This window comes from Rhineura floridana, chromosome 4 (genome assembly GCF_030035675.1).
Source record: "Rhineura floridana isolate rRhiFlo1 chromosome 4, rRhiFlo1.hap2, whole genome shotgun sequence".
Lineage (NCBI taxonomy): Eukaryota > Metazoa > Chordata > Lepidosauria > Squamata > Rhineuridae > Rhineura > Rhineura floridana.
The window spans coordinates 134,064,722-134,077,487 of NC_084483.1; the positions used below are offsets into that span (position 1 = coordinate 134,064,722).

The following is a 12,766-nucleotide window of genomic DNA, read 5'->3' on the forward strand; positions in this document are numbered from 1 at the left end:
GGGGACGGGGCCGTAATTATCAATCTTCCGATTTCCGTCCCTCCAGAGGAACCTGGAACAGACAACGATTCCAAGGCAGAATCCAGAACCGAGGAAATCAAGGGGCCTCAGCTTCATCATATGGCAGAGGAGCTCGTCAGCGTAGACAATATTTACGCTTTCCCAGTTGGGGGCAGATTGCTACGATTTGCAAGTAACTGGTTGCGTCTGACAGAGGTCGCTTGGGTCAGAGATCTCTTCACTCACGGTTATGAACTGGAATTTTGGCTGACCCCTCCAGACAGATTCATCGCCTCCCTCCTACCCAGAGTTCGAGACAGGCGCCGGATCATGCGAGAAGCCATCGCCCATCTTCTCAAAATAGCTGCAATAGAACCAGTACCATCGGTGGAGAGAGTGCAAGGGATTTACTCTCTCCTATTTGCGGTTCCCAATCAAGATCTGTCATGGAGGGCGGTGTTAGACCTCAAATTTGTCAACCGTTCTGTGAAATATTGACGGTTCAAGATGGAGTCCCTGGCGTCCATTATAGAGGCTCTACACGGAGACTTTCTGGCTTCTATAGACCTGAAAGAAGCATATCTCCATGTGTCCGGCCCACAGACATTTCCTGAGATTTATTTATTTATTTATTTATTGCACTTGTATACCGCCGCATAGCCGAAGCTCTCTGGGCGGTTTACAGCAATCAAAAACATTAAAACAAATATACAATTTAAAACACATATTTTAAAAACAATTTAAAACACAATTTTAAAATTCAAAACAATATAAAACAATTTAAAAACACATGTTAAAACGCCTGGGAGAAGAGGAAAGTCTTGACCTGGCGCCGAAAAGATAACAGTGTTGGCGCCAGGCGCACCTCATCAGGAAGTTCATTCCATAATTTGGGGGCCACCACTGAGAAGGCCCTCTCCCTTGTTGCCACCCTCTGTGCTTCCCTTAGAGTAGGCACCCGAAGGAGGGCCTTTGATCTTGAAAGTAGCGTACGGTTGGGTTCGTATCGGGAGAGGTGTTCCATCAGGTATTGTGGTCCCAAGCCATGTAATGCTTTATAGGTCAAAACCAGCACCTTGAATCGAGCTCGGAAACATACAGGCAGCCAATGCAAGCGGGCCAGAATCGGTTTTATATGTTCAAACCGTCTGGTCCCTGTTACCAATCTGGCCGCTGCATTTTGCACAAGCTGCAGTTTCCGAACCGTCTTCAAAGGCAGCCCCATGTAGAGTGCATTGCAGTAATCTAATTTGGAGGTTACCAGAGCACGGACAACTGAAGCCAGGTTATCCCTGTCCAGATAGGGATGTAGTTGGGCCACCAACCGAAGTTGGTAGAAGGCATTCCGTGCCACCGAGGCTACCTGAGCCTCAAGTGACAGAGATGGTTCTAGGAGAACCCCCAAGCTATGAACCTGCTCCTTCAGGGGGAGTGCAACCCCATCCAGAACAGGTTGGACATCCACCATCCGGTCAGAAGAACCACCCACTAGCAGCATCTCAGTCTTGTCTGGATTGAGCCTCAGTTTATTAGCCCTCATCCAGTCCATTGTCGCAGCCAGGCATCGGTTCAGCACATTGACAGCCTCACCTGAAGAAGATGAAAAGGAGAAATAGAGCTGCACGTACTGATGGCAACGCACTCCAAAGCTCCGGATGACTGCACCCAACGGTTTCATGTAGATGTTGAACAGCATGGGGGACAGAACTGACCCCTGCGGAACCCCATACTGGAGAGTCCAGGGTGCCGAGTAATGTTCTCCAAGCACCACCTTCTGGAGGTGACCTGCCAAGTAGGAATGGAACCACCACAATGCAGTACCTCCCACTCCCAACTCAGCCAGTCTCCCCAGAAGGATACCATGGTCGATGGTATCGAAAGCCGCTGAGACATCAAGGAGAATCAACAGAGTCACACTCCCCCTGTCTCTCTCCTGACAGAGGTCATCATACAGGGCAACCAAGGCTGTTTCCATGCCAAAACCAGGCCTGAAACCTGACTGAAATGGATCCAGATCGGTCTCATCTAAGAGTGTCTGGAGCTGGCCCACAACCACTCGTTCAAGGACCTTGCCCAGGAATGGAACATTTGCCACAGGCCTATAGTTATTAAGATTTTCTGGGTCCAGGGAGGGCCTCTTCAGGAGTGGTCTCACTACCGCCTCTTTCAGGTCGCCAGGGACCACCCCCTCTTGCAGAGAGGCATTAATCACTTCCCTGGCCCAGCCGGCTGTTCCATCCCTGCTAGCTTTTATTAGCCAAGAAGGGCAAGGATCTAGCACAGAAGTGGTTGCACGAACCTGTCCAAGCACCTTGTCAACGTCCTCAAGCTGCATCAACTAAAACTCATCCAGGAAGTCGGGACAAGGCTGTGCTCTGGATACCTCACTTGATTCACCTGCTATAACACTGGAGTCTAAGTCCTAGCGGATGCTAAAGTTTTTATCTTGGAAGTGCCTAGCAAATTCATTACAGCGGGCCTCCGATGGTTCTACCATGTCCCTGGGGCCAGAGTGTAATAGCCCCCAGACAATTCTGAAGAGTTCTGCTGGGCGGCAGTTTGATGATTTGATAGTGGCAGCAAAATATTGTTTTTTTGCTGCCCTCACTGCCCCTAAATACAGCTTACCATAGGCACTTACCAGTGTATAATTGCATCCACTAGGAGTTTGCCTCCATCTGCACTCAAGCCGTCTCCTATATTGTTTCATCGCTCTCAGCTCTGGGGTATACCATGGAGCCGTACGAGCTCTACACAGGAGAGGGTGCTCAGGAGCAATCATGTCAACCGCCCGGGTCATTTCTGTATTCCACAGTTCAACCAGGGTTTCGACAGGAGTGCCAGCCCTATCAGCCGGAAAACTCCCCAGAGCCCTTTGGAAACCATCCGGATCCATTAGTCTCTGGGGGCGGACCAACTTAATAGGTCCCCCACCCTTGCAGAGGGGAAAAGCCGCTGTAAGTCTAAACTTCAGCAAGCAGTGATCTGTCCATGACAGAGGGACTGATGTAAGGTCCCCCACATTCAGATCACCAACTCCATGTCCCGATGCAAAAACCAAATCTAGAGTATGCCTTGCTACATGTGTTGGACCAATGGCATATTGGGACAGTCCCATAGTTGTCATGGAGACCATGAAATCCTGAGCCGCCCTGGATAAGGTGGCCTTAGCATGGATGTTGACATCCCCTAGAACCAACAGTCTGGGGGATCTCAACAGTACACCCGAGACCACCTCCGTCAGCTCAGCTAGGGAGTCTGTTGGGCAGCGGGGTGGGCGGTACACCAACAGAATCCCCAGTCTGTCCCGCTGACACAACATAAGGTGCAAACACTCGAGACCAGTAGTCACATGGACAGGGTGCTTGCAGAGGGAGATGGCGCTCCTATAGACCACAGCAACCCCCCCTTCCTTTGGCCCCCACCACTTTCAATATCGGGCAATGACTTTCGGACTCTCGTCGGCCCCGAGAGTCTTCACCAAAGTACTGCTCACCCTGGTGGCTTCCCTCTGCCTCCAGAGTGTTCACATTTATCCTTATTTGGATGATTTGTTGATTCGGGTGAGTTCAAGGGATCTGGCCCTCTCTGCCCTCACTGTTCTGCGCACCCATGGTTGGCTTGTCAACTTCAGCCAACTCAGCGTCTACAACACCTGGGCGCTCTTTTAGACACCGCACAGGCAGTGGTCTTTTTATCACCAGATCGGATTTCAGCCATCAGAGAGATGGCTTTGCACCTCGCGTGTCGATCAAGGGTGGACATAATGCTTCTGGCAAGGGCTCGAGGGATGTTTGTCTCGACCATCCACATCGTACCATGGGCTCGACACCACACTCTACCCTTACAGTGGGCTTTACTCCGTGTTCAACAGGACATTGCCACGTCCAACCACCGAACAGTCCCCTGCATCCATCTCTGCGGGCCTGCTTCCATTGGTGGGCGACAGTCATAAATCTCAGACAGGGAACCCCGTTCCGAGAACCAGACAGAACTGTAATAACGACAGATGCCAGTCTGTCCGGATGGGCCCCCCACTGCAATTCCTAATATGCTCAGGGTGTTTGGTCCAGCGCAGAAGCAAGTCACAATATCAACTGGCTGGAACTGAGAGCAGTCCATCTGGCTTTTCGGCATTTTCAACCTCTGTTTCTTCTGGGCAATGTACTGATTCGCACGGACAATACCTGTGTGAAATCACATCTGAACAGGCAAGGGGGAACCAGGTCAATGTGCCTCCAGACGGAGGCTTCTCAACTCTTCGACTGGGCCGAAATACATCTAATTTCACTGAGAGCAGAACATCTCAGTGGTGTTTTAAACATTGCGGCCGGCTGGCTCAGCAGACAACAGGTGATCCCGGGAGAATGGAAGCTTCACCCTATGGTGTTCAGCCTTTTCCAACAACTGTTCAGCATCCTCTCGGTGGACCTGTTTGCCTCCAGTCACAATTACCAGCTTTCTTGCTACTTCTCCAGATATCTGGACACCAATGCGGAATCGGTAGATGCACTGTTGACTCAGTGGCCAGCAGGCCTCCTATATGCCTTTCCCCCGATACCGCTACTGAGCAGGACCCTCAGGAAGCTGTGATGTGAAAGAGCCTGTCTGGTCCTGATAGCCCCGTACTGGCCTCGTCAGCCGTGGTTCTCTGATCTGCTCTCCCTTTCGGTGACGGACTCTTGGAGGTTGCTGCTCAGACCAGATCTCCTCTCTCCGGGTCCGATTTGGCATCCGGATCCCGAATGGCTCAATCTGACAGCGTGGCATTTGAACGGGGACATTTGATTCATTCAGGACTTTCTCAGGGAGTTGTGGACACAATTCTCGTGTCTCGAAAACAGTCCACCTCTCGTGTCTACCAGAGCACTTGGTTTGCCTTCTCTAGCTGGTGTGACTCTCAAAACGTACAACCATCTCAGGCTAATGTTCAACACCTACTGCAATTTCTACATAGAGGCCTGAAGATGGGACTTAAATCTAACACCTTGCATTGCCACACTGCCACCATATCATCTATTCTCTCTGTCACATCTCCTAGTATTCCTATGGGCTCACACCCACTCGTCAAATGTTTTTTGAAGGGGGCTGCCCTACTGTCGCCAGCAGTTCATCACCGCTTTCCTTCGTGGAGTTTATCAAAGGTCCTGCAAGCCCTACAGCGGCCTCCTTTTGAGCCCATTCGATCTGTGCCATTACAACTTTTGTCCTTCAAAGTCCTGTTCCTCGTGGCGATCACCTCGGCGAGAAGAGTCTCAGAGTTGGGGGCACTGTCCTCGGCCCGGCATCTCTGTATTTTCCATAAGGACTCAGTGGTACTGCGTCTAGATCCTTTCTTCTGTCCCAAGGTCGTTTCGGCATTCCACTGTAACCAGAACATTGTTCTGCCTTCGTTCAGATCCTGTCCATCCACTGGAGAAGGCCTGGCACTCGCTAGATGTCCGGAGGGCCCTCAAGACCTACCTGTCTCGAACCCAGGACATACGGTCAATGGATTCACTATTTGTATCCTTTCATCCTCGTACTCTGGAGAAAAAGGTGTCCAGTTCTACGTTATCTTGTTGGTTGTGTGCCTGCATTGCATTGGCCTATGAGTCCCTTCAGCTGCCAGTGCCTCGTAATATAACGGCACATTCAACTAGGTCAGTAGCCACTACGGCTGCTTTCGCAACCGACGCCTCTCTGGCAGAGATTTGGAGAGCGGCTGTATGGTCTACCCCAAATTCTTTCATAAGACATTATAAGATAGACCGTTATGCTTCTGCTGATGCCTCCTTCGGGAGGCATGTGTTACAACAGGTTCTTTATGACTAGTAATCAAAGGGTGGTCCCTCCCTATTAGGGGCTGCTTTGGTACATCCCACATGATGTCGGACCACCTGACGAAAATTACCATTGGTATCACCTGAAGTGTGATTTTCTCAGGTGGTCTGACATCATGGCCCTCCCTGTTGGGTTTTTGGTACCTTGCTAATTATCACTCTTCAGAGTTATACTATTTAAACTATTTAGCCAAGTCAAGACCCTTTTGGAACTGTTTAAAATGCTTGCGATCTTTGGGTTATTATTTGGGACAATGTTTTCTTGCTGGTAGGCCCGTTGGCCTTTTCTGTCTTTTCAGATATATCTCACTTAGGTCTTGTCACGAATGAACTGGAGTGGGAGGGGCTTGATGCCTCAGGTCTTGACTTCGATCCATTCTTGCCTTCGGATGCTAGATGGCGCTATATCCCACATGATGTTGGACCACCTGAGAAAATCACCCTTCAGGTGATACCAATGGTACATTTCAAAGGGTCTACAGTACTCTGTGTATGACTTAGTTGGATATAGTCCAGTGTCTTTTAAAAAAAGAACTGATTGCACAAATTGTAACACAACTAGTATTCTCTCCATTTTACAGATGGAGGCTGTGAACTCCAAGGGTTCCCTGCGGCTATCCATAAGCTCAAAACTGAGCTAAGATTTGAACTGGGAACCTCCCATCTCAGAGGTTATGTAATTTTACTACTAGATTACACAACTAGTGTCTGAATTTATACTTATTTGGGGGAGGGGATCCAATCATTTTTATGCACAGGATAACTTGTGGTCAATCCACATCATCACTTTAGGTATACTCTCCCCCCAAAAACTTCTAAAGATAGTTTTTGGTCACCATAAATAATGAAGTGGGCGTCTCACACCTACAAGGACTTGTGTCTTGACTATGAGCATCTCTGCAAATGGTTCAAACTATTAAACATAAAATCATACCGCTGGATCAGACTGAAATTGATCTGTTCCAACCTGCTTCCCACAATTGCCAAGTAGATGCTGATGGGAAGCCCGTAGGTTTGAAGGCCATAGCTCTATTCAATTGCTGCTCTTTGGCCACTGATGATATTAGCAAACTGCCAGCTTCTGAATATGAAGTTCATGACTTAACAGTCATTAATAGTTACCCTAAATAAGCTTGCCTAAACCCTTTTTAAGCTATCTAAGGTAGTGACCATCACCCCAGCATTCATAATTTGGGAGCTAGATCTGCAACAGTGGGACATATAAAATGTAGCACAGTGGTGCAGTTCTCGTATCATCATCAACATCCTTAGAGGCCAGGGTGGCAAACAGGTGATACTATTTGCTGTTAGGGGCTCAAGTAGGTCAACCCATCCTCCATTTTCTTTGTCCCCTTCAACAAACATCCTCATCATTCTGTAGTTGAACTGTCAACATTCTATATGTCCTGAAAGAGCCATCGCTTAGTGATAGAGCATGCTTTGCATGCATAAGGCACCAGGTTTAATCCCTGGCTTTTCCAGGTAGGGCTGGGAAAACTCCTGTTTCAATCCTGGAGAGTTGCTACCAGTCGGTGCAAACAATGTTGAGCTAGATGGACCAGTGGCCTGACTCAGGAAAATAGGAAGCTGCCTTATACTAACTTGGCACAGTTCCTGTTGGGTCATTTTATTGTAGTTGTTTTAAATGTCTGCTTCTTTTAATTTACAAACTAGTGTGGTTAAACTTACAGGAGGCCTCCCTAGTAAGTAATTTTTTTTATTTTGGGGTGGCCTAATTTCACTGTCACGGCAGTCAGCCATGTAAGTACAGCATTGGAGGAAATGATGCTTGTTTTTAAATGAGAAAGGATGAAAAACATTCTCTTCTATACATTTTATTTATCTATGTCAGCTATTTGTATATTGCTTAATCTCTGAAGCTTCTAAGCTCTGTACATAATTTTTTTTAAAAAAAATCCACAGTGAATAAAATCAATTAAAATGAATAATAAAAACAGAAAACTTTCTTAAAATGCCTGATGGAATAGGAAGGTCTCTGTCAAGTGCCTGAAGTTCAATAGAAAGGGGGCCTGTAATATCATATTTCCATTTTGATTCTGTGCTTAGTTGCTTGATGCTCTGCAAGAACCTTATATTGTGTCCTAAGTTCCCTGGCCCCCTTTTAGGATGCACACCTTAATGTGGTGAGGGGGTTTGAGAGTATTAAAGAAGCTGAGAGCAATGCCGTCAGGAGTCTAGACCAAGAGGCTAGACTCCTAGCAGGGGCACCCATGGCGGAATGGTCAAAGCTGAGACACCAGACTAAGATGCATCCAAACTCAGAAGAAGGCAATGGTAAACCACCTCTGAATACCTCTTACCACAAAAACCCTATGAACAGAGTATCCAAAATGCAACACAAGAATAATGCTGGAAGATGAGATTCCCAGGTCAGAAGGCACTCACCGAGCTACTGGGGAAGAACAAAGGACAAGGACGAGTAGCACTGTGACTATTGATGCAGCTGGGTCAAAGCCGAAAGGAAGCCCAGAGGCTGATGAGCACAGATGCGAAAGGAGAGTCCAGAGTTGTATGATGCACTCAATAGGAACTTGGAATGTGAGAAGCATGAACCAGGGAAAGTTAGAAATTGTCAAGCAAGAAATGGAGTGTATCAACATTACAATACTTGGCGTGAGTGAATTAAAATGGACGAGAATGGGACATTTTCAATCAGGCAACTACAAAATATTTTATGCAGGAAATGAGAAATCAAGAAGAAACGGGGTTGCTTTAATAGTGAGAAGTGATGTAGCAAAAGCAATTAGGAGCTACAACGCAAGGTTTGAGCGAGTGATATCAATGAGATTGAACAGGAAACCTATTAACATAACCATCATCCAAGTCTACGCTCCAACATCAAACGCAGAAGAAGAAGAATTGGAGAGATTTTATGCAGAAGTACAGGAGGAAATTGATCACACACCAAAACAAGATATGCTGATAATCATGGGGACTGGAATGCAAAAGTAGGGAACAGAGAAGAACTAGGAATTGTAGGGAAATGGGGCTTAGGAGACAGAAATGAAGCAGGAGAAAGACTTACTGAATTCTGTGAAGCCAATAATTTGTTTCTCTCAAACACAGTTTTTGAGTAACCGAAAAGACAGCTGTACACATGGACATCACCAGATGGTCAATATAGGAATCAAATTGATTATATAATTGGTAGCAGAAGATGGAGAAGTTCCATACTTTGTGCGAAAACAAGGCCAGGAGCAGACTGCGGTACAGATCATGAACTGATCGTATCGAAAATCAGAGTAAAGCTAAAGAAGAACAACAATGCACTCATAATGCCAAAATACAATTTAAATAACATCCCAGAAGCATATAAAGATCAAATAAGGAACAGGTTTGAGGCTTTAAACTTAGTTGACAGAGAACCAGAAGAACTATGGAGTGAAGTCAGAGATATTATCAGGGAAGAATGCAAAAAGACAATACCTCTAGTTAAAAAGAGAGAAAGACCTCAATGGATGACTGAAGAAACTCTTAAAATGGTTAAAGAGAGAAGGAAAGCAAAAGCAAAAGGAGATAGAAACGCAGTCAGAACCCTAAATGCAACTATACAACGACTAGTACGTAGGGACAAAGAAAACTATTACAATAGTTATTATATAGAAATAGAAAAGGACAACAAAATGGTAAGAACAAGAGCCCTATTCCAAAAGATTAGAGAAATGAAAGGGAAATTTAAACCAAGAGTAGGGATGTTGAATAATCAACAGGGGAACACACTGACTGACCGAGATGAAATAAAAGAAAGATGGAAGCAATACACTGAAGAACCCTATAAAAGAGATGCCAGGATGACAAATTGCTTCATGGAGGAACCGTATGATGAAGAACCAGAAATTCTAGAATGTGAGGTAAAAGCTGCTCTTCAAATACTTGGAAGAAACAAATCACCAGGAACAGATGGCATACTAATAGAGTTGCTACAAGCTACTGAGACTGAATCTGGCCAAATTTTGACAAAATTTGTCAAGAAATATGGAAAACTAAACAATAGCCCACAGACTGGAAGTGTTCAATATACATCCCAATTCCAAAGAAAGGGGATCCCAGGGAATGCAGTAATTATGGAACTATTGCCTTAATATCCCATGCAAGTAAAGTAATGCTCAAGATTCTACAACAAAGGCTCTTACCATATATGGAGCGAGAAATGCCAGATGTCCAAGCTGGATTTAGAAAGGGAAGAGGCACCAAAGATCATATCGTAAACATACGTGGGATAATAGAACAGACCAAGGAATTTCAGAAGAAAATCACCCTGTGCTTTATAGACGACAGCAAAGCCTTTGACTGTGTAGATCATGAAAAACTATAGAATGCTTTAAAAGAAATGGGGGTGCCACAGCATCTGATTGTCCTGATGCACAACTTATACTCTGGACAAGAGGCTACTGTAAGGACAGAATATGGAGAAATCGATTGGTTTCCCATCGGGAAGGGTGTGAGACGGGTGTATTTTATTACCCTGTTTGTTTAATCTGTACGCAGAACATATCATACGGAAAGCGGGATTGGACCAAGATAAAGGAGGTGTGAAAATTGGAGGGAGAAACATCAATAATTTAAGATATGCAGATGATACCATACTCTTAGCAGAAACCAGTAATGATTTGAAACGAATGCTGATGAAAATTAAAGAGGAAAGCACAAAAGCAGGACTACAACTGAATGTCAAGAAGACTAAAGTAATGACAACAGAAGATTTGTGTAACTTTAAAGTTGACAATGAGGACATTGAACTTGTCAAGGATTATCAATACCTCGACACAGTCATTAACCAAAATGGAGACAATAGTCAAGAAATCAGAAGAAGGCTAGGACTGGGTAGGGCAGCTGTGAGAGAACTAGAAAAGGTCCTCAAATGCAAAGATGTATCACTGAACACCAAAGTCAGGATCATTCAGACCACGGTATTCCCGATTTCTGTGTATGGATGTGAAAGTTGGACAGTGAAAAATGCGGATAAGAGAAAAATCAACTCATTTGAAATGTGGTGTTGGAGGAGAGTTTTGCGCATACCATGGACTGCGAAAAAGACAAATAATTGGGTGTTAGAACAAATTAAACCAGAACTGTCACAAGAAGCTAAAATGATGAAACTGAGGTTATCATAATTTGGACACATCATGAGAAGACATGATTCACTAGAAAAGATAATTTGTTGTTGTTATGTGCCTTCATGTCGATTACGACTTATGGCAACCCTATGAATCACCCACCTCAAGAGCAGAAAAGACAATAATGGTGGAAAAAAACAGAAGGGAGTAGAAAAAGAGGAAGGCCAAACAAGAGATTGATTGATTCCATAAAGGAAGCCACAGACCTGAACTTACAAGATCTGAGCAGGGTGGTTCATGACAGATGCTCTTGGAGGTCGCTGATTCATAGGGTCACCATAAGTCGTAATCGACTTGAAGGCACATAACAACAATAACAAGTTCCCTGGCACCATTAAATATTTGCGCTAGCTGTTTACTTGAGCAAGAGAACTGAGTTGTGTTTCAAGAAATGTTGGCACAGCCTGCATGACTTTGCCTTGTATGCCTTGCGATAGAATGCTATTTTAGTTATTCCATCATGGCAACTAAAGTAGAGAGTAGGGCTGGGTTGTTAATCTGAATCAAGACTTATAATTTTGATCTTCAGCTGTTACAACTGTCAACAAAATATTTACACAAAGTTCAAACATCTGCAATGATTTGCCAGCTTTGGCCTTTTGCCTGAAATCCAGTCTTGCAGTATCTGCTCATCTGCTTTGTTTGTGATTACCCCTTTCCCCTTGCAATTTAGGCAACTGCTGAAAGAGTTGCTATTTCTGGGGATTGTGTGGCAAGCCCTTGAATTGTGGAATACATGTCTTGGAGCAATATCACACATCACATTTTATTAACCTTTGTTGTCTTGCTGTGTAATGATATGTCATGTCTGTAAACCAAGACAATTTGAAGTGCCTTTTATATTCCCTTATATTATTACATGAATGAATTATATATCATGGCTGTCTGCTTCAATCTAGGTATGTACCAGTCAGAAGCTGTGCAGCACTTTAAGGAGGAAAGTGAGTGATATTGAAACTCAGCTTCCAGCTCTTCTTGAAGCCAAAATGCTTGCTGTTTCAGGTAATTTTTGAAGAAGTGTTATTGCCTTGTTCTGATTGTGAATTTTTCATCATGACCTGAATGTTTAAAGAAATCAGGAGAGAATTCTGCTAGCTTACGGTGGCTTTGTTTCATAAACACAAAGAGGTTTGAGAATTAAGATGTATCTGATTTAAATGACACTTCTCAATGGAATGCAAGAATTGGCAGCTTCTCCTTATTCAGATTGATAAATAGCTAATGTTGGCAGCAAATGAGCTATTTGTCTTCAGAGTGCCTGTGCATTTTATTTATGAGCACACTGACATGTGAATCTGAAGTTCACAGCATATTAAGTTGTTACCATTTTTCTCATAACAGCTTTTATGCCATGAACTTTGGATTGCTGTACTCCCCTGCCCTTTTTTTTTGAGGGGTGAGACAGAATGAATTATGCACAGTCGTGTTTACAATTTGCAGAGCTGACAGGCAGAAAATCTCTCCATTAGGCAACAAGCCAGCACCATGAATGGGTGTGTGGTTCAAGAAGGTCTCCCATCAAGGAACACTATTGTGATATATTTTATGCATGCCGAGAGGCTGCATATAGCCTATGATTTCTGCACTAGCCAGCACATCATGTAATAGCACTTTGTGATTTGAAATGAAATTAGGAGCTGTACCATCAGCCTTGGAAATATTTTTAGAGGGACTGTGCACCTGTAATCTCAGCACTCCGGCTCCTATTCTTGCTTCTGTTCCAGTCCTCACCCTGCCCAGCCGGCCTCTTCCCACAGCTGACTCCTCTTTCTGGGCAATTATACTTTTCTTAAGCTTCAAGTGAGT

The 12,766-nt window shown here is 44.9% G+C and overlaps 1 protein-coding gene across 1 annotated transcript in view; it reads left to right on the top strand.

Moving 5' to 3' along the window:
* The window catches only part of DISC1 (DISC1 scaffold protein), a 289,457-nt gene that overhangs the window by 111,224 nt on the left and 165,467 nt on the right, over positions 1 to 12,766 (top strand). The window contains 1 exon segment of the mRNA XM_061624495.1: positions 11,860 to 11,962. Within this exon segment, the coding sequence (XP_061480479.1) occupies positions 11,860 to 11,962 (103 nt within the window).